We start from the raw sequence: 23,045 nt of genomic DNA, 5'->3' as shown, positions 1-23,045 counted from the left end.
ATAAATTTTATAAAATTATGTGCAATGAAGAGAGAGATAACATCGGATCATGAATCCAATTTTACACAAAATTACAATATCTATAAATCTAAGATACTATCTTCAAAATTAGATTTAATATAATAAAAATAGAAATAACAAGGTGACCTATAGATCAAGATACCATTTGAAATAGTTGCAAACTTCAGAATGACAATGAGTCTCCCACCTAAAAAACAAAGGAGAATTAAATAACTCACTGTTGAAACTAACGTGCTCTGGTAGTCTATAAAATGTTTCGGGGACGTTTATCTAAGGTATCGCTTGTTTCGTTATTTTGGCCGTTGAAAACGCAGACACTTTTTAACAGCACGGCACGGATCACGTTTGCCTTTACACTACTCGATCGATCGAAAGCAATTTCTTCAAATGCAAGCTTGTTTCCGATAACGCCAAGTGTTCGATTTGCTTCTCGGGACTTTAAATATCATGTATTGCTTGCGTGTAATAAAAAAATGCGTCGGAACACAAATCCATAAATTGCAGAGTCGAGGTCACAGCAAACATTCGATCTGATTTGATCTCAACATGAATTGAGAGAAACTTATCATTATCACCATTATTGTTATTTGAACTTGAATGGCTTCAGAAGCAGAATTGTGTGAGAGTGAAAATGGAGGGCAACATCTATTGATGGCCAAAGAGAGTGGCGAGGACAAACCCGTCCGCGATCACCTCATAGTTATGGTGAATGGCATTGGCGGAAGGTTTGACCTCTTTTCTTTCTTGTAATGTAGGGGATTTTCTTCATGGGTTTTGGTTTCATACATTTAATTTGTGTTCTGTAGTTTTCTGTTTTCATGGCAGTAGCGTTTTCAGCGTCTATTATTCTGCAATTGGCAGTCTGTGTTCTCAATTTAACCGATTGAAAAGGATCAACTGCATATTTGTACACTATTTGACCTTCAATCTAAATTTGTGTAAAAATTAATATTAGAGATTTCAAGCTCAGGCAATTGATATTGTTAACAAAATGGTCTCCAGATATATTTAAGCATACAAAATTAAAAAGATCCACAAACTATATTCTTAAGAATAATATCGTTGATATATATTGCTTGGCAAACTTGGAACAGTACTGGGACGCACTTGGGCCTAGTTCCTGGGCTTGTTTACATGACGCAATTGGACCTAGCTCCTGGGCTTGTTTAAGGCATATTCTTGGGCCTAGCTCTTGGGCGTGTATAGGACACATCATTGGACTTAGATCTTGGGTGTGTATAGGTCTGCATTCTTGGGCTTAGTTGTTGGGGTTGTATAGGACACATTATTGGACCTAACTTTTGGGCATGTATAGGTTGCATTTGCGAAACCAATTCCTCCGCTTGTATAGGTTGCATTATTAGGTTTATTTCTTGGCATGCATATAGGGCACATTATTGGGTGTAGATGATGGGTGTGTCACCTTATAGAATATTATGGACCCTGCAGGGCTTGTTTAAGTCGTATTCGCATTATGGGTCACATTTCACATTATGGGGGTTTAGTTCTTAGTTCTTGGGCTTGTATAGGTCATATTATGGGGGTTTAGTTCTCAGTTCTCAGGCTTGTATGAATTGTCTTATGGGTGTGTCACCTTATAGGGTCTCATGGGCCCTACAAGGCTTGTTTAAGTTGCATTATGGGTCACATTTCACATTATGGGGGTTTAGTTCTTAGTTCTTGGGCTCGTTTAGGTCATATTATGGGGGTTTGGTTCCCAGTTCTTAGGCTTTTATGGGGAATTTAGTTCCTAGTTCTTGGGCTTGTATGAATCACTTTGTGGGCTCCAGTTCTTAGGTGTGTATATGCCACATTTTTATAGTTACTAGATGTATATAGGCTGCATTATGCGGCTTAGTTTGTGCTTGTGTATATGTCACATCAATAAGGCTGACTAATATTGTCCTAGCAATTTTTGTAATCGATTGCTTGTAGAAGCGATTTTCTTAAGAACGATGGATATTCCTCTTTGATAGGTAAAATGAGGGTTCACTTGGTGCCCTCGCCCTTAAAAAGATCATATTTTGTTTAATTTTAGAAACCTGATTAAGCCTAGGTACTACTATTATGTTGAGATACATACATAAATTCGTTTTATAACAACAAACTTCGTAATCCCCACAAGACAAAATAGGACCCACCTAGCACATCCAAATTTATAATCAATAGACAAATAGAAGAACAACATTAACATAGAAAATAAAGGCCATACTCGTCCACCTTATGAGATTCCTTTAGACACCTCTTGCAATTGCCCATTAATTAATTTGTGAAAAAACTTTTTGGTTGGGGTTGGAATAGACAGGCCAAGGGATTTTGGGTTAGCATGGAATGGCTTGCAACTTTTGTCTCTCCAATAGATCCATCATACCAACATCTACTCCACCCAAGTTCTTTATATAGAACACTCCTCCATCCCACCTAAACAACCTATCATCCCTACAAATGGTTGCTTGATTGCCCCCATGAAACCCTCATCTATCATTTAGGTAGGGTGAGCTCACCGGCAATAGCAAAATGCCCTTCTTTGCCAAGTTTTGGCAAGACAACACTAATTCTTCTTTTTGGTTATACACAAATTGAATTTCATCATGCATAGTAACCATCTCTCCCAAAGGGTCTTCTCTTCACCCTTAGACTTCATTGCTTCCAATTTCTTTAATTCTTCAATCTCCTTTGCCTATGGAAGCATTGAAAATTTGAAATTCACATATAAATTCGAAATCCATACTTAAACACTTTTGTTAGGGATCCATTTAACTAATTTTTGAAAATTTGTGCGATGTACACTCTTGTCCGTATGTTCCTTGTATTCTCATGATTTCTTTCCAAAAAACCATCTTGACAAGGTAAAGTCTCAAAAGTTCAGATGCAAAAAGTATTACAGACACACCAATTGGAAACAATTCCATAGTGTGAATACCAAAGCTTAGAAGCAATTCTTTTCTCCCTCGTTTTGCCTCTCCACTACACCTTCATGTTCATTGTTATTCCTTCAATAAAGCCACAATTCTAAATATAGGAAAGGAGATAGGTGATGTCTATTTATTGTAACATATGGCACTCCCAGCCTTGATCAACACTTAACATTGTCTCAAAATTAATGTCTTCTGAATTATCATTACAACCACAATGTTAATTTTAGCAATCAGATATAACAGAACTCAGAAATAAAGAAATGCAAGAACACATAACACAGTTTACCCTGGGAAAACCTCCCTCTTGGAGGAAAAACCCAGCATTAATTCTCAGATCTTATTAAGCAATTATCATGTATATCTTTACAATGAGAAGCAATCAGCAAACTACGCACAGTCTGCAATAGGATGTTGCTACCACAAGGAGAGTTGCAGTCACTGATATGAAGGTTGCTGATCCTAGGACGAGGTTCACTGCCCAGAACAGTTTGCTGTCACTTAAATGATGATCACTGTCCCTCCAATGAAGATCGCTGTCATTGGAGATCAGTTTGCTGTCACTGGAGAACAGTTGGCTGAATGAAGGAGATATTTTGGTGTTTGAGGACAATTCGCCATGTATGAAAATGAATATATGAATAATGCCATACAATTTACTTGTTTATATACTTGACTTGAGGTGTCAAGTTAGCAAGTCGGCTTGCTTACATAAATCATATTTTACAATTAAACTGATTAATAGAACCTGCCTCGTTACACGTTACATTAAGTTTGCTTAATCACCCAATTTGGGTCTTGCCTTGGAACACGTTACATTATGCTTACACGCTCAAATAGGGCCAGCCTTATAAAAGTCGTTATTTGTGTGAATTCAAACTCTAATTGCTTTTAGCAATATTAAAGTTTGACGATCTGGGCTAGCATAATCCGAGCTAGCTACTAATTTCAACACTCCCTCTTAGCTAGGGAGGATTCTAGCAAATAGTGTAATCATGCATCATGGACTTCTTTATGAGATTCATTGTGAGATTTTGCCAAGATCAAGAGCACAATGAAAAGTATAAAAGAGAGACAAAAGAATGACAAGAACAAACTATATTCTCATCAATATACAAAACGATCAACTGGATTAACCAATACAATGAATATGAGTCTGCTTATATAGGCAAGGCCATATGGATATACGAGCACACAATCATGACATGTGGCTCAATGAGAAACAAGGGTAGGTAGGAAATACTAGGGGCAGGTAGGAGAAATAATATAATATTCCACAAGAGCTGGATGACCCACCGAATGTGGAGTGTAATAGCAAGATAAGACCACAAAAGGTGGAATTTCTCCTACAAGTTATATCTCTATGTGCACACTTCCCTAAGTGTCTCATATCCAAACTACGAAGAGATGCATTATCCTAAGTTAACTTAAGTAAAGTGTAATAATATCCATGTTGAATATTTATTTACACCAACATTCATCTTACATTGCTCGCAAAGGATGAATGTAACCTGCAAGAAAATAACAAAACTTTCCATCTTGCATTGCCCGCAGAGGATGGATCCACCTTGCATTGCCCGCAGAGGGTGACTCCACCATGCATTGCCCACAGAGGGTGGAGGATGCAACTTAATGCATCACTGAGACTGAAACCCCCTCTCAGTCATAGCTGGATTCTCCACAATTCCAAGCCTATATATGAAGTATTCAAACTTCACACGAGCAAGGAGCTTGGTGAGAATATCTGCAACCTGCTGATCAGTGTTGACATATTTCAGCTGTAAGGCACCTCTTTGTACCATATCACGAACATAGTGATAGTGAGTTTCCACATGTTTTGATATGTCATGAAACACAGGATTAGCAGACATTTTAATACAACTTTGATTATCACAATGAATAACTGTGGGTTCCCAAGGTTGTCCAAACAACCCAACAAGAAGCTTTCGAAGCCACACTGCTTCTCTCGATGCAACACTCGATGCAATATACTCAGCTTCTGCAGTACTCAAGGCTACTGAGGACTGTTTCCTGCTGGCCCAAGAAATCACAACAGAACCCAAACTGAAACAGATACCCGAAGTGCTCTTCCTATCGGTAACACTTCCTGCCCAATCAGAATCTGAGTAGCCTTCCAAGGTAACGGTAGTGTTGATTGGATACTTTAGCCCATAGCCAACAGTTCCACGCAAGTATCTCAGAGTATGTTTGGCTGCAACAAGGTGAACATGCTTTGGCTTGTTCATAAACTGGCTGAGTGCACTCACTACATAACAAATGTCTGGTCTAGTGTTAACTAGATACATCAATGATCCAATCAATTGCCTGTACTTAGAAGGATCTGCAAAATCAGAGTTAGCTGCAGATAAACTCAATTTCTTCAAGTTAGTTTGCATAGGGGTAGACATAAGTTTGCAATCCAACATTTCAAATCTCTTCAAAATATCAACAGTATATTTTCCTTGACTTAGAATGATTTCATTAGGTCTTTGCCACACTTCTAACCCTAGAAAGTAATGCATTAGACCTAGATCCTTCATTTCAAATTCAGTAGCTAATTCTTTCTTACACCTAATGATGAGACTATCTTCGCCAGTTAGAAATAAATCATCCACATGTAAAACCAGAATTAGCATTTCACCATTAAATACTTTAAAGTAAAGGTTAAGATCAACATCATTCTTACAAAACCCTAAACTAACCAAGTACTTATCAATTCTTTCATACCAAGCTCGAGGAGCTTGCTTGAGGCCGTAAAGAGCTTTCTTTAATTTGCATACATGAGATTCTCTATTGTGAGTCTCATATCCTTCTGGTTGCTCAATATAGACTTCTTCCTCAATGACACCATTAAGGAAGGCAGTCTTTACATCCATCTGATGTAACTTCCAACCCTTAGCTGCAGCAATGGCTATAATAGTTCTAATAGAAGTATATCTAGCAATAGGAGCAAATGTTTCTTCATAATCTATGCCTTCCTTTTGAGAAAAACCACGAGCTGCAAATCTAGCTTTATATTTCTCTATACTACCATCAACAACATGTTTAATTTTAAACAGCCATTTAGAAGAAACAACAGACTTACCTTTAGGTCTAGGTACAATATCCTAGACATCATTCTTGATGATGGATTGATACTCTTCGTCCATAGCTAATTTCCATGCTTGTTGGTTCATAGTTTCTTCTATGCTGGATGGTTTAGTCTCAATGATGTTGCACATCATTGCAATATAGTTGGAGAACTTCTGAGGTCTCCTACTTTCTCTGAAAGTGCCACTAGGAGCTGCAAATTTTTATGCTTCTTGAATTGTGTTCCTAACCCAAAGTGGCCTTTTCTTGCTAACTGCAATATCTCTAGGTCCATCAGTTGAATCCAGTGGCTCAGGAGGATCACCATGCTCAATAGGTTTGGGAGGCTCAATAGACTCATTTTGAATCTCAGGGTTAGTATCAATATCCATGTTTTGATTATCATTAACTTCTTTATCATCATTGACAAGGGAACCTTTAGATTTCTTAAAATCAATATTTTCTTCAAACGTAACATCTCTACTTACCTCAATATACCTTTGTCCTGGAATGTAGATACGAAATGCTTTGGAGGTTTCACTGTATCCAACAAGGATACCTTTCTTCCCGGATGGCTCTAGCTTAGTTCTCTTTTCCTTTGGCACATGAACATAGACAGGACTTCCAAAAATCCTTAGGTGACTGATATCCGGTTTGACTCCAGTGAAGGCCTCTTTAGGAGTTATGTTCTTCAGGACACGATGAGGGCATCTGTTCTGAATGTATACTGCAGTCTTGGATGCTTCGGCCCATAAGGAAGTCTGCAGATCTTGATCATGAATCATTGCTTTAGCTGCTTCAACAATGGCTCTATTCTTTCATTCAGCCACGCTATTTTGTTGAGGATTGTAGGGAACGCAGAACTCCCCCTTAATTTCTGTCTCTACACAAAAGTCATTGAAACTACTTGAGGTGTATTCACCTCCATTGTCAGATCTTAACACTTTAATCCTTTTACCAGACATATTATCAGCTAGGGCTTTAAATACTTTAAACCTATTTAGCACTTCATCAGATTCTTTAGATTTTAGAAAGTAAATCCAAGTCTTTCTAGAAAAATTATCTATAAATGTAACATAGTATAGAAATCCGCTAGATGAAGGAGCAAACATGGGTCCACATAGATCAAAATGAACAAGTGCTAATTTTTCCTTAGCTCTACTTTCACTTTTATGAAATGGACTCTTAGTGTTCTTACCTAATGCACAACCTTTGCAGGTATCATCATGAAAATAACTAAGTTTAGGCATACCTTTAACTATCTTTTCAAGTGAGGGAAGTGCCTGAAAGTGAAGGTGGCCAAGCGTTGTATGCCATAGCTCGCTAGATTCCGGAGCTTCATGGATGAGTGCTCGAACAGGTTTAGCTGAAAGCTTATACAAACTATCATATCTATTTCCAATAACACGAGCAGATTTAAAACTAGATTTATTAGGCCAAGCAAGTACTTTACCCTCAGAAAATGCTATTTGATAACCTTTATCTTCTAGGGCATAAATGGAGATTAAGTTTCTTTTAATTCCAGGAACAAATAAGATATCACTAAGATGCAAGGAGATACCAGATTCTAAATTTAAAGAAGTATTGCCAAAACCTCTTACCGAATACTGAGCATCATCACCAATTACCACATGAATTTTGGCAAGAGTCACACTCATGACTAATAACTGCTGGGAAGGAAAGTTGGTCTAGATCAGCACTAGCAAGAACATCTGCCTATTTGTTGGCTTCCCTATAGCAATGTGGAAGAACAATTCTTCAAAACCAATGATTAAGGAGCAAGTTTCCTCAAGAAAAGCATTCCAATTATTCAGCATGAACTATCTGATATCATCCCATTGATGATCAACAATGAATCATTTTCAAATGTAGTAGCATTAATTATGGAGATTGACTTTACAAACCAAATTATAATTGTAATTCAATTACTTGGGATTTAATTGGAAAAAAATTGGGGAAAAATTGGGAATTCAAAAAATGCAGAAAAAAAAGAAGAGGAAACTAATGCAATTAAAAAATAAAGTTAAGGCAAATAAAGGAAAAAATTCTGCTTTTCTATCCAGTGCAGCCCAGAACAATTTTTATTTCTTCACTTTTACATATTAGACTGGGGGTTTGTAGGTGCCGTCTCCCAATGGGGTAGAGGAGCAATACCTTTGGTGCATTCCTTGTCATGACTTAGGGTGAGGTTAAGGGTTGGAGACCCTACTACCAAGTCCATGTAAATGCCATCTATGCCATATGAATCTTCATGATGCATGCTTTTTATCATAATGTAATCACTTTTAACTAAGCCCCAAACCCTTCAAAAAACATGGGTGTTGAGGTCATAAAGTAGTAATTGGGCCCCAACTGAATGAGAATGAAATGAATATTATCGAAGAATGACTGCCATTGTGTGTCTTGGTTACTTTGGAAAAATTGAAATCTACTTTGTAAAACCAAGGTTTTTACTGAAATTTTAAAAAACAAGCATTTGACAAGAAAATTGAAAAAAGAAAATTAAATGATGAGTGAACTGTAGTTTTTTGAAAAAATACTCCTTTTTTTGCAATTTTATTGGCTTTAGGAGTCATGACAACATTTAAAGGGAAATCTTGGTGCATGCCATTTTTCATAATTTTATTGCTTTTAACCAATCTTTGTGCCCTTCAAAATACATGAGTGTTAGGCCCTAATGGAAGAAGAATGCAATGGATTTTCATTGATGAATCGGTGCTCTCAAGTGTGCTTAATTGATCAACTATTTGGTTGCTTAAGCAAAATTGAAATTTGCAATGTAGAAATGACAGTTTTGACTAAAATTAAAAATCAAGTATTCTATGGGTAAAAAAAAATAGTTTAATTGTGTGTAAACCATGGCGTTTTGGAAAAACAACAATTTATTTGCAATTTGCTTGGCCTCAAGAATCATGTTAACATGTAGAGGAATAAACCAACGTACTCATTTGAATTGGATCATTGGTAGGCACAATTAGTGACTAGTTGCATTGTTTTTGCAAATTTTGCTTACCCTTAACCACAAGGTGTTTAGCTTTGAGACTTCTAGCTAATTTCATTCTCTTAGTGATTGCTTCCACTTCCACCTCATCATTAGTGCTCTTTGTTAGGAAGAAAGCTCTACCTTTGAGAATTTTTCTTGATGAATCCCTTAATATATATATATATATATATATATATAATTGTAAGTTATTCTCTCTCTCTATATATAACTTACAATTATATTTGCAGTTATCACATGCTACACATTATTCCTGACATTTTGTGTACCATTTTGCTTAGTGCTAATTAAGGGGCAGATGAACACTATAACAAATGGACTAGGTGTTCTTGTATAGCATTGAAACTTCCCTATGTGGTGGCAATTCAACTAAAAATTTACATTCAAGTGGGGCAATTATGATCTGAATGAGAATTTTAGTGGCCAACATTTGTCATTTGGCTAGTTTTTAAATATCCTTAAAAAGTATTTGGGATTGAAAAATGAAGATTTACTTCAATTTCAATGAAACAATATTTATATTTTATAAGAATCAAGCTTTTTGCCTAAAATATGATACTAAAGGAAGTTAGAAATTAGGTTGTGATCAAACATGAGAATTTTCGCCATTGTTTACAAACGTAGAAAACTACGCACCTCTTTAAAGTTATACCTAATCATAGTTAGAATGAAGTAAGCATGTGTTTTAAGCCTAAGCCACTAGTAACATTGTTGCTAGGACATCAAGGGATGACTCTAGGACATAGGTGGCGCTCGTCACATAGTTGAAAAATACAAGCATTCATCACAAGGTATAGATTGAATTTGAAATGAATGTTTGATACTCCTGTACATAGTGTTATACTCATTATAATGTGCTGCCATGAGATTTGAACCTTTGCCCGTTAGAGGCTTCCCCCCTTATCAAATGTTGTGATAAACTTGTTAGGAAAAACATTTCACATGAGACCTGCAATTTGAAGGAAAAAGGGTGAGAACATTTAGATAAATGAATTAAAAAAATGAATACTTTAGGTACCTTAACTTCATTAACTCACTATTTGAATTCTCTATTAGTAGCTTCATATCTTCAATAACAATCATAGTACAACTAATATCTTTAATTAAAGTCACTAAATCAGTGACCTATGAGATACAATTAATGTGGGATAAATCCACACACCCTAAATATTATAGGCATTAAAGATGACTGGTTAACTCATAGGCATTAAAGCACTATAAGGCATATATACAATGTAACATTAATGCTCTAACATCACCCCTTAATGTGAAACTCGAGGATTTACAACACATTCAGTGTAGCACAAATAGTACATAGACAAATAAGAGAATATCATAATGACAATCCAACCTTCATGACAAGCTCTTTGAGACATAAATACCGCCAAAACTTGATGAACTTGCGAGATCTCCATCAATGGCTTGGTGAAGATATCCACCACTTGATCCTTCGTCCCGGTATAGCCAATTAAAATCTTTTGAAGCTCCAATAGTTCATGAATCTTGTGATACTTGATCTTTGTATGCTTAGTTGTTCCTTGAAAAATTGCATTTTTTGCAATCTAAAGAGCACTTTGATTGTCACAATGAATCATCAACACATCTTTTGACATGTGCATGCAATCTAGCATCTCCTATAACCACATTGCTTCATTTGATGCTTGAGCTAGTCCAATGTATTCTTGCCTCTTTTGTTGATTCTGCAACAATATTTTACTTGTTAAAAGACCATGAAAATAAAGAATCTCCCAACATGAAGACACAACTTGAAGTAGACCTCTTGTCGTTAGGATTACTTACTCAATTTGAATTTGTGTAGCCATGGAGAATGCATGCACCTCGTCTCTTAAATTCAAGTCCAATATCCAAAGTGTCCTTCACAAATCTCAAAATATGCTTTGCAACTTTCACGTGACTACTTTGTGGTTCTTGCATTATTGGCCACCAATCCAACAACAAAAGATATTTTAGGGCAAGTGTGGTAAGATATAGCAAATTTGCCTCTAGGCTTTGATACTCTATAGGATCTATCATTCCTATCCCTATATCCTTTGACAACTTAGTGCTAGGATCACATGTAGTTTTAGCAACCTTTGGATCCTCCATCCTAAAGCTTGTTAACAAATGTTTAGCATACTTTGACCATAAGACAAAAAACCTATCTTGCTTTCACTAAACTTGTAAAGCCATAAAGTAGCGAGGCGACCACAAATCAATCATCTCAAACTAATTGCTTCTTTGTTTTAGTAATCAAATCAACATTGTTCCCTCTTAGAATCTGATCATTCACATAGAGAAGAATGATAAAACATTCCTAATCAGTCTTCATAACATCTTCTTTCAAAGTTCTTGCAACCCAACTCTTGAAGATATTGATCAATCTTCTATCACCATGCACAAGGTGCCTACTACAAGCCACAATGACTTCTTCAATCGACAAACCCAATGTTCCTCATCTAGAGAGTTTTCAAAACACCACAAAGAAACACTCTTTACATCCAACTGATACACTTGCCACTTATACTTTGCTGCAATTGCAAGAATCGTCCTCACTGTCATGAACCTTGCAATTGAAGCAGACGTCTCAATATTGTCACTGCCTTCAGTTTGTGAGTAACGATTGGCTGCAAGTCTAGCTTTATATTTCTCAACTTTCCTTTTGAGGTGAACTTGGTCTTGTACACCCTTTGGCAACCAATGACCTTACCTTTGGATAGCTGACACAACTTTCAAGTTTGACTCTTCATGAGAAAACCAAATTCATCATGCATTGCTGCTTTACAATGCAAATTGCCCTTGATTTCCCTCTAAGTCTTTGGATCATACAAATCTTGTATCTTCTCCATCAAATCATGGTTTGCAAATAATCTTCTTGTCTTTCAAGCATTTGACACATCTACCTCCATCAAAGCATTATGGAGGGTCTACTTGACCTGTTTAGGCATTTTTCTTTCATTGCTAGAGGCTTCTAGCCTCTCTTGCGTAATCTCTTCTCCTTTCTCAACTTGCTTAGTGATTGTGCTTTATTCCCCCTTCATTTGTAGTTTTCAAATTCAACATTGTGGAACCCTAAGTGGGAGGCACATATTAAAAGTTGTAGGTTGGGAATCATAGCATGTTTACCATCTAGTCCACTCTTCCCTTCAAATATCACATCTCTGTGAGATAGGACCTTCTTAATTAGTGGAGCCCATAGTCTTCATGCCTTGAATTCTTCACTATAATTGACAAAAATGCAGCTTTGACTCTTCAGATCAAGTTTCTTCCCACCCTTCCCTTCATCAAATATCACATCTTTGGAGTGAGGACCTTCTTAATCATTGGAGCCCATAGTCTTCATGCCTTGAATTCTTCACCATAATTGACAAAAAATCACCGTTGACTCATCACATCAAGTTTCTTCCTATTCTTATCAAGAAATGTGTGTAAGAAGCACATCCAATGACATTGAAGTAAGACAAGCAAGGCTTCTTGCCATTCTATTTCTCCATAGGAGTCACCTCTTCACAACCTTTGTTGGCACCCAATTACCAATATAGCAAGCATGGTTCATGGCTTTTGCTCAATAAGCCTTAGGTAACTTTTGAGCCTACAACATACACTTGGCCATCTCCATGAGTGTATGATTCTTTCTCTCAGCTAACTTGTTTTGTTTTGGAGTATGAGGAGTCATCGATTCTCTCATGATGCCATGTTGTATAAGAAAATTTGTGAATGTGTGGGTGGCATATTTCATGCCATTATTTGCTTGTAAGTTCTTGATCTTTTTACCATATTGGTTCTTAACTTCTTACTTGAAGACCTTGAAAGTAGACAACACTTTGTCCTTCAAAAAGTAAACCCACGTCTTTTGCTAAAGTCATCAATGAAGAGCAAAACATACTTTGAACCATTACGTTAGTTTACTAGTTGTGTATCCATCAAGACACTATACACCAACTCAAATTTCTCTGATGCTCTCCATGCAGTGTTCTAATCAAAGGGTTCTCTATGATGGTTCCCATACACACACCCTTCGTGAACACCCTAGGATGTAGTGATATGTGGAACACCATGCTCCATATTATGTCTCTTAAAGAAAGCAATACTTTGGTAGTTGAGGTGTTCCAACCTCTCTTGCCACAAACGACTAGCATCATCCATTGAGGCAATTGATGCTTGATTCTCTCTACCACAAAAATTGTCGAAGATCGACCAGTTATCCATAGAAGTCCTAGTTGCAATGATAGGGAATCTTTCTTTTGGATCTCTAATCCAACACCTATTTCCAAGAAACTCAATCTTGTATCCTTCTAAACAAGCCATCTCATTGACAAAAGTTTCTTCGCCATTCTAGGAGTTAATGAGACACTGTCAAAGAAGCCATTCTTAAATTTCAGTATTTCCACACCAATAATTGTTATTGAACAACCATCGCCAACCACAACTTTCTGACCATTGCCTCCCTGTTTCTAGGAATCAAAACTATCTTTGTCATGGCCAATGTGCTTATGGCACTTTTATTGTGAACCTAGTATGATGCCTTCTTAGTAGCACCAAACAATGCTATCACGCCACTAGCATCACCATCACTAAAAGTAGACAATTCTACAGTTTCTGCAATATATCCATCCACTCTTTTACCAACATTTTTTTGTCTTGCAATCCAAATTGAATATCTTGATTTCTTATGACATGCAAACTTTTTGCAACCTTAACAAATGCCCTTGAACTTTGAATTTTCCTGCTTATCCACTTGCTTAAAAGGTCAACTTTTGTCATGTTCTACTTTCAAATGCTCTTTCTCCTACTTATTCTACTTCTAAAAAGTCGAAACACAAGGGTTTGTGTGTAATGTCCCCACTTTGAAATAGAATTTAATAATAAATAATAATAATAAAATCAAAGTATTAAAAATTAAATTAAAATATAAAAGAATATAATTAAAATTTAATTAAGTTAATGAATGGTCAAAAGATATGAAATAAAAAGTTGCGACTCCCTCAAACATGAGATATAAAAGGGAGAAGAGAACCTCATTTGAGGGGGGATAATTTGGGAATCAGAAGTGCAGATCTGATTGTGAAAGGTTGTGTCCCTTTCAAAGGGCAGAAATAATGAAGAGTTGCACTCTTTCAAAGGGTGTGTCTCTTGCCAAAGGGCATACATGATGAAGAGGTGTGACCTCTCCCTCACATTGAGTGATATAAAGGAAAGGAATCAAAAGCATCCAGGGATATCACCATCAATCAGATCAGAACTGTTATTAAGTTACAGGCAGTAACATGCCTTGTTCTTGGTGGTATGCATGGGGATGTGCTTAATATGTGAAGCCTGATAATGTTCTTATGCAGAATTTAATAATAATATTAATATAGAATGCAATATGTATGACAGTCATATTTAATTTCATATACATTCATAGTACATGAAAGACTATTATATTTATAGCTAATGCCTATGGAGGATAAGAATGATTTGTGCAAAGGGAAAGGCGCTCTAATTCTAGCCAATTAGGTAGTACTGAGATGGGGTAAGGGTCTGCATCCGTAAACCTTGAGGGAGCCTGTTGTAGTTTGGTTTCTCAAGGCCCTGGCAACGTAATCACCCCTTCCTCCCTTAGAGTTTGGTAGTAACAAGGTTAGATCATAATATAGAAGGCTATGAATTATGAAATGCAGAATTAGTTGTAAAAAGGCATAATAACTTGGTAATGCATTCAGTAATGTATAATAATTGTTGGAAATATGACAGCTTCCAAGTAGGGGACATCACATTGTGGGTATGATGAACCCAGTAGATACAACAATTTCAAATTTTATACTTTTACCAATACACGTTTCTTAATATACTCACATGACACGTTTTTCATTTTATCATCACCTTGCATGAGAGTAAATCTACTTTTAATCCTCCCAAGAGGTTTCTTCTAGAGCCGCATTCTTGGTCCCAATACCAACTTATTCAAATAGACAAGGATATTGTGCACATCCTCAACCTTGAGACTACCTAGTTCCACAGTCAAATTGACCAATTGATAGGTGTCACTAATCTCATACATCTTTTACACGTCCTCCCAAATTACATATGGAGTGCCGCACTCAATTGGTTGCATCTTGATGGGAGCAATGGCATACTTCAAGTACATTTTTCTAGCTTTTTGACAATTCAGACCATGCTAGTCTGCAATTGTCAATGTTGTACCTTACAAATTTTTTGTATTGTGTCAAATTTCAAATTGACTAGTGCAAAGCCTTTAGGAATCATCTTGATTTTTATGTCTTGTCATCATTTGTCCTTTTCTCATCTTCTCAAGATTGTGGAATTGAGCATTTTGAATTGGAGGAATTAAGTTCTCAAAGGAGAATTTTGATAAAAACTAGAGCCTAAGGGTGCACTTGACTCTGCAGAAAAAAACTTTCAAGGCAAAATTTAAAACACCATTCACAGGTTCATGCTTGGAATCAGATACACTTAACCAAAGGATGTTGGTTTTCAAAATACAAGTCAATGCATTGAGCTGTGCACTAGGGGAGCCAGACACACCTATTAATGGAGTTACTTCAATATTATTATACACACAGGTGCAATTTAAGGGTCTAAGGTGTGTTTGTTAAAGGAGGATGGAATATGTCAGTAAATGAGTTCCAAAAATGCAATACAAATATGTGCACTTGAAAGGTGGAGATGAACACGATTGAAGATATTCAACTTCAAAGTGATAATTTAGAGGTATGTCAGGTATATATAAATGCACGCCTCATGTCAAGGCTGCACCACAATGTAAGTTGTAAAATTCTAAATTTTTTGAGGCAAATGCAAGGGTGTGCATCAAGGATTGGGGACACACCTTGTAATGAAGTTACAAAATTCAAAATTTTGCTAATAGTGTGTAGGCGTGTGTGGAAGATTCTTGGTGCATCTATCTTAAAGAGATTAGTGCAAGGCATGATATATTCCAATATTTAGGCATACATCTTAGAACAAGGGCATGTTCGTACAAAGGATGAATGAAATTCAACCAATGTATAGGTGTGTGCCTGAGACTAAGAGTGTGCCTCATAAATTTAAAAAACAGATTGGTTTACAAAAACCCATTGTCAGGTGTGAGCCTATGCAAAGAGAGGAATTTTTGTCAAAATCTGTCATGAATTGTTAGGTGCATATAAGATTTGGTGGACATACCTCATAAAGGAGGCAAGTTCATTTTGAAAATTCAATGCTCAATGTATAGGTGCATGCCTAGGGGCAAGGGTGTACCTCAATAAAGGAAAAATTCAAAGTTCAAAAAACCTAGTTTTTAGGTGTGCATTGGGGGGCAAGGGTGCACCTCAATAATGGAAAAATTCAATGTTAAAAAAAGATAGTTATTAGGTATGTGCCTAGGGGCAAGGGCGCACCTCATGAAGGAAAAATCAGATGTTAAATGCAAAGATTCAAAACCAATGTACCAGTGCATGTGAAGGGTTGCGGGTTGCACCTCACTATGAGAACTTTCAAATCCAATTGCTAGTGTGTGTCGAGGGTGCAAGTGTGTACCTCAACAAAGAATTCTTCCAGCTCACATCAAAGTTTGAAAACCCCCATTGTCAAGTGCACACTTGGGTAGAGGGGCTCACCTATATAAAGGAAAAATCTTATATTAAAAAGTTATAGTTACTAGGTGGACACTCGGTGACAAAGTCCACACCTATGGAAAGGAAATCAAAAGTGCAAGTTCAATACTTTTTTATAGTGTTTTAGTGCATGTGTAAAGCAGAAGTGCATGCTTATTGAAAGGATTCAAAATGTCAAAGTAGGATTTTTGATATTTTCTAGAGGGTTAGCCATGATAAGAGTAAAATCCACAAAGTCATGAAAGCCATCTAGAGCCATCTATCTAGAAGTCTATTTTTAGCTTGCACCATTCAAAGCTGTCTATCTATTTTTAGCCCATGCCGTAAAATTATAAATAGTTCCTACTAAAAATAATTGCACTATTTAACTGTCATCATTTGCAAATAGGAGCATATTCTACGGTTTACTATTTTTAGTTGGAGCTAATTAAATTGTCTTCATTTTTAGAATGAGGAGTCTGCTATTTTTAGTGTTTGCTATTTATGGCCTATTGTAAGCTATTTGTAATCTATCTTTAGATCTTTTGACATGCAAGAGATGTGTTAAGTCATAATTTGTAATAAATTCAATCTACAACTTAGTTGATAGGATTTTGTAATAAATAGCTTTTTATTTATTTTTATGCAGTAATTTTATAACACAATATAAATAAGTGCTATTTTGCAATTAGATTTCTAATGATAATTGTCAAGCCTGCACGTTGCTGAAATTACTGTTCACCAAGTATTGGTAATTGTTAATCCAAAACTCAATGTTTATTCTCTTAATAGAATTTATTATGCTTATCTTGCTTCTAAATATCTACTGATATGTATTGCTGTTTGTTGAGATATGCTAAACAACTTCTACCAAGTTTGCAAGCTTTGTATTGGAGGCTTTTTTGATAGCCAATTTGCCAAATATGCCACACCGTTTTATATACTCATTGATATGTGGAGGAGTAATGACACATAAAAAACAATTCTTTCTATGTAGCAAACTGCTTAGTATACCAAATCTTCTTATATGCTTGGTGGTATGTGGAAGCAAAGTGGTACAAGAGACTAGAGTGGCACCATGAGAGATGGTACGGAAAGGTCTTGAGTTTGTCTAATGGCGTGCTTGCACACAAAGGGTAGTTCAAAGGCTCTATATATTGTTAAAGGTACGTGAGTATTGGAAGGCTTGGTTGCTCCTCTGACATTGTGATTCTAAATTTTTTTAGGCTAATACAAGAGTGCATGTCAAGCAAGGGTTGAGGATGCACCTTGGAATGAAGCTATAAAATTCAGAAGTTGGCTAATAGTGTATAGGTGCATATGGAAGAATTAGGATGCATCTATCTTAAGGAAATCAATGCAAGGTGTGATTACATTCCAATAATCAGGCATGCATCTCAGGGCAGTGGCTCTTCCATACAAAGGATGAATGATATTCAACCAATCTATAGGTGTGTGTTTGAGACTAAGGGCACACCTCATAAAGGGGTAAAAAGGATTGGTTCACAAAAACCCATTGTTAGGTCCATGCCTACAAAAAGAGTATTTTTTGTTAAAATTTGTTATGAATTGTTACGTGTGTGTTTGACTTGAGGAACACTTCTCATAAAGGAGGCAAGTTCATTTGGTGCATGCTTGGGGGCAAGTGTACACCTCAATAAAGGAAAAATTCCAAGTTCAAAAAACTTAGTTATTAGGTGCATGCTTTGGGTTCAAGCGTGCACCTCAATAAAGGACAAATTCAATGTTCAAAAAGCATAGTTATTAGGTGTGTGCCTAGGGACAAGGGCACATTTAATAAACTCAAACGTTGAATGTAAAGATTCAAACCAATGTAGAAGTGTGCGTGAGGGGTTGTGGGGTGCACCTCACCAAGAGAACTTTTAAATCCAATTGTCAAAGCTGTGTCTAGGGTGTAGGTGTATAGTTCAATGAAGATTTTTTTTTAGCTCACATCAAAGTTTGAAAGCCTCATTGTTAGGTGCGTGCTTGGGTAGAGGGGTTCACCCATGTAAAGGAAAAATCAATTGAAAAAAAAATCATAGCTATCAGGTACACATGTAATGTCCCCACTTGAAATATAATTTAATAATAATAATAAAATTAAAATACAAAAGAACAAAAATAAAAATTAAATTATTATATAAAAACATATTAAAAAAATATAAAAAAAATATGATTAAAATTAATGAATGGTCGAAAGGCATGAAATGATAAGTTGTGACTACCCCAAATATGAGGTATAAAAGGGAGAAGAGAACTCATTTGAAGGGGGGATAATTTGGGAATCATAAGTGCAGAAATAATGAAGAGTTGTACTCTTTCAAAGGGTGCTAATGGTGAAAGGGTGTGTCTCTTGCCAAAGGGTATACATGATGAAGAGGCGTGACCTCTCCCTCACATTGAGAGATATAAAGGAAAGGAATCAAAAGCATACAGTGACATCACCATGGATCCGATCAGATCAGAACTGTTATTAAGTTACAGGCAGTAACATCCTTGTTCTTGGTGGTATGCATGGGGATGTGCTTAATATATGAAGCTTGATAGTGTTCTTATGCAGAATTTAATAGTAATATCCATATAGACTGCAATATGTATGACAGTCATACCTACTTTCATATATATTCATAGTACAACAAGATATTGACATATTTACAGTCCCAAGCTCTTAACCAGTTCTAATTCCTTTTTCTTGAGGAGTGGTGTGATGCTGTTAGGGAGAGGCAGAGTAAAACCATCTCATGATTGATGAGCCTCAAGGGTGAAAGAACTCATGATCCTGAAATCTGGGCTGCGGGCCTCAAGGGTGAATGGACTGAGGTTCCGGTCATCTGGGCTGCATTAGGGAGATGGTATCATGGCGCCCTAAACAACCAAGTCTCCATCTAGGATTAGAAATTCGAAGGGGATTAAGATTAGGCCTGAATAAGGACAATGCCTAACTGTACTATGAACGACCCTAGTCATTAATTCGTAATTACTGTAACATGGTAGGTAGTAATGTATGTTTCCCTTTGGGAATTGACAGCCTATAAATAGGGGACATTACAACATACCTAGTGATGAAGTGCACGACTATAGAAAGGAAATCAAAAGTGCAATTTTATTATTTGTTTAATAGTGTATTGGTGTGTTTGTAAAGCATAAATATGCACCTATCAAATGGATCCAAAATGTCAAAGTAGTTTTTTCAAGCTTTTTCAGAGGGTTAGCCATGATAAGAGAAAAAGCTACAAAATCATCAAAGCCATCTAGAAGTCTATTTTTAGTCTGCATCATCGAGAGTTGTGTATCTGCTATAAATAACTCATGTTAAAAATAGATCATGCTATTTTTAACTGTCACCATTTTCAAAGAGAAGCATATTTTGAGATTTGCTATTTTTAGCTGGAGCTATTATAGGCATATTTTGGGATTTGCTATATCTAGCTGGAGCTATTATAGCATTGGCTATTTTTAATGGTCTGCATTTTAAGAGTGAGTAGTCTTATTTTTAGCGTTTCTATTCATTGCTTGTTGTAAGCTATTTTTCGATCATTTAATCCTTAGATCTTTTGCCATGCAAGAGATGAGAGAGTTTGTAATAAATTCAACCAACAACTTAACTAGAGTTTGCATGGTCCTAGTTTTAGAATTAGTTGACAGGATTTGTAATAAAAGTTGCATTTCATGCAATTAGTTTTTCTTAGAGTAGAAGTAGCAAGTCTTTTTTAAGTTGGGTATACATAAGTGGTATTTTGCATTTAGATTTCTTTTGGAAAATGTTAAGCTCGCACATTGTGGAAATTGTTGTTCACTAAGTATTTGTGATTGTTAATCCAAAATTCAATGTTTGTTCTCTCAATAGAATTTATTATGTTTATCTTGCTTCTAAATATCTATTGAGATGTTTGTTGTGTGCTGAGGTTTATTAAATAGCTTCTAGCAAATGTGCAAACTTTTTGAAGTTGGATATGGTGGCTTTGTTGCAAGTCCTTTGTTTACTTTACCAAAACGATTGTGTTTTTTATGTGTTAGTCTATTCATTCTATATGTGTACTTGTATTGTTTAGTCTCTATGTTTAGCTAAACAACACAAGTGTGCAGCTATAGGGTTTTATTTCAATAAAAAAGCCCTTAATCTCTTTTAAGTGTTGATCTGTTGAAAGCCTTGTGATCTAGGTTGAGAAATAAAAGATTTTTTTTTAGTTAGCTTGTATTGCATACTCAAAATCATCCTAAAAAACACTGTAAATAAGCAAGTAAATATTGTGCAATTTAGTTTAAATGGAGGCTTCTCTTGCTAGTTTGAAGAGCTGTTCTACCATACGTTGATTCTATTTTGTGTTGTACTGGAAGGTGCAAATTAAAACATGAACAGTCTGTAGGCAATTGAAGTTCAATTGGATCTTGGCTGACAATGCCCACAAATACATGTTCTAACAAAAGAGTTGTTATGTCACATTTCCGTTCAAACTAGTTCTCACTGCCAAGGAGAGCAAATTGATCTAATAGTGTTCACATTCGAGTGTGAAAGGCTTTAAATAGGTTTTCCCTTATCACTTCTAAAAGAAAGCCTTATTACTTTGACTTATCATTCTTGCCTTTCAATATACCTATAATCTTAATAGCCAGACTGCCAAATATGCCACACCTTTACCCATTGGTACTGGGAAGAGTAATGACATGTAAAAACAATTCTCTCTATATAGCAAACTGCTCAATATACCAAGCTTTCATGTATACGTAGTGGTTTGCACAAGCAGAGTGGTACAAGCGTCGAGTGGCACCTTGAGAAATGATATGGAAAGGTCTCAAGTTTGTCTAATTGCATGCCTGCTCAGAGAGGGTAGTTCAGAGGCTTTATATACTATAAAGACGTGAGAGTAGGAACACTTGGTTGCTCTTTTGACTTTGTGATTTCCTTCATGCTAGATATATGGCCTAAATGACAGATCACTGGAAGAAGAAAAAGAAAGAGGAGATGGAAGATTGTTTTGAGTTTTGCAATTTCTTTTAGTTTATATTGTCATTCAACAAGCAACAGTTTCTTTGAAGCAACTACACTTCAAGCTTGTAGTACAACTGTCAAATCCCCAATAGTTGTTATAGATCCAGAGTTAATTAGAAAACACCACTGCAGGTCATTCAAAAGACCTGCACAGATTGTGAACCTTACCATCATGCATATAACCAAAATTGGATACCACGTTGGAAAAAATACTTATAGAGGACCTATATATTGGGGGAAAAAGGGTGAAAACACTTAAATGAATTAAAATAGCAAGTATATTAGGTATCCTAACTTCATTCTCATTGGTTTAATTCTCAGTTACACAACAACAGAGCTTTGGTAATAATCACAGTACAACAATCTCTTTATATAGAGTCATTAAACCAATGACCTATGAAGTATGAAGTATAGTCAATGTTGGATAAATCCACACACCCTTAATATAGGCTTTACAACACTCTTACATCATTAGTTCACTTATAGGCGTTTAAGCACTATAAGGTATAAATGGATGCAAGATTAATGTTTCAACATTTTTTGTTTGCTATTTCAGTTGTGGATGATGACACTTGGTGAGCAATTTGTCCTGCTTCAAAGTTGGTCTGGTTGCAGCAACTCATAAAATGTTGGATTGGAATTATATTGAAGGCCTTTTGAATTTGTTTTGGGCTTTTGAAATTGTATAATCATTTTGTTAGAAAGGATACAACATTGCAAATTCTGCGATCTCTCTCTCTCTCTCTCTCTCTCTCTCTCTCTCTCTGCAATGAAATAACTTGCACACTTAGAACAATGCAACAGCGAATACTTTGAAATATAATAGCAATACTCACAAATACTTGATAATAATAAACCACTTTGAAGGGATAGATCTTCAAACGTCATAAAAAAGAAATAGAATTCAGTATATGATGATCAACTACCACTCACCTCCTCCTATATGTACCATACTTATGCCTTGGATGCCATGTAGAACAAGCTAACTACCTTTTATTATAAATGAGCTTAGTTAAGGGTTATGCTAGACACAATTCGGCTGTACACATCCCAATAAAATCAGTGGGTTAAGGGCATAGCATTCTCTCTAATATATTTGTTTCAGTATAAAGGAGACAGCATTGCAGATTCTGTATGCAATCCCTCTTTTCCTCTTCCTCTCTCTTTAAAAAGTGGCACTTTTTTGGCAAGACATTTCAAACTAAGAAATTATAAATAGTTTTGTTGTTTTGATGAATGTGTGCTTGTAGGTCTCAACATGTAAGTTGCAATTATCATTTTAACACCATAGAAGGTGGTTAGATTCTGTTGAAGTGAATTCCATGTATATACTTAGAATCTAAATACATACATTGGTGAGCAGAATAGGTAAATAGGTCTGGATTATATTGAACAGAGTAACAGAATCTGCAAGACTACCTTATACCTTAGAAAGGGAATAACGGCAAGCCAAAATAAATCACTACTAGTAT

General features: G+C 36.0%; 1 protein-coding gene across 9 annotated transcripts in view; it reads left to right on the top strand.

The window, feature by feature from the left end:
• The first annotated feature begins 286 nt into the window (after positions 1-286).
• The window catches only part of LOC131064229 (lipid droplet phospholipase 1), an 87,886-nt gene continuing 65,127 nt past the window's right edge, over positions 287-23,045 (top strand). For 3 of the 9 annotated variants that reach the window (XM_057998315.2, XM_057998321.2, XM_057998320.2), the window contains exon 1: positions 290-746. In XM_057998315.2, coding sequence (XP_057854298.1) covers positions 619-746 — 128 coding nt within the window. In that variant the 5' untranslated portion in view covers positions 290-618. Of the gene's footprint in view, positions 747-23,045 lie in introns of all 9 variants that reach the window. The other 6 variants (XR_009111226.2, XR_009111225.2, XM_057998318.2 and 3 more) reach the window with 5 other exon arrangements.

Source organism: Cryptomeria japonica, chromosome 6 (genome assembly GCF_030272615.1).
Source record: "Cryptomeria japonica chromosome 6, Sugi_1.0, whole genome shotgun sequence".
Classification (NCBI taxonomy): Eukaryota; Viridiplantae; Streptophyta; class Pinopsida; order Cupressales; family Cupressaceae; genus Cryptomeria; species Cryptomeria japonica.
Note: the sequence above shows the minus strand (reverse complement) of the source record. Positions and strands in the feature narration are given on the sequence as shown.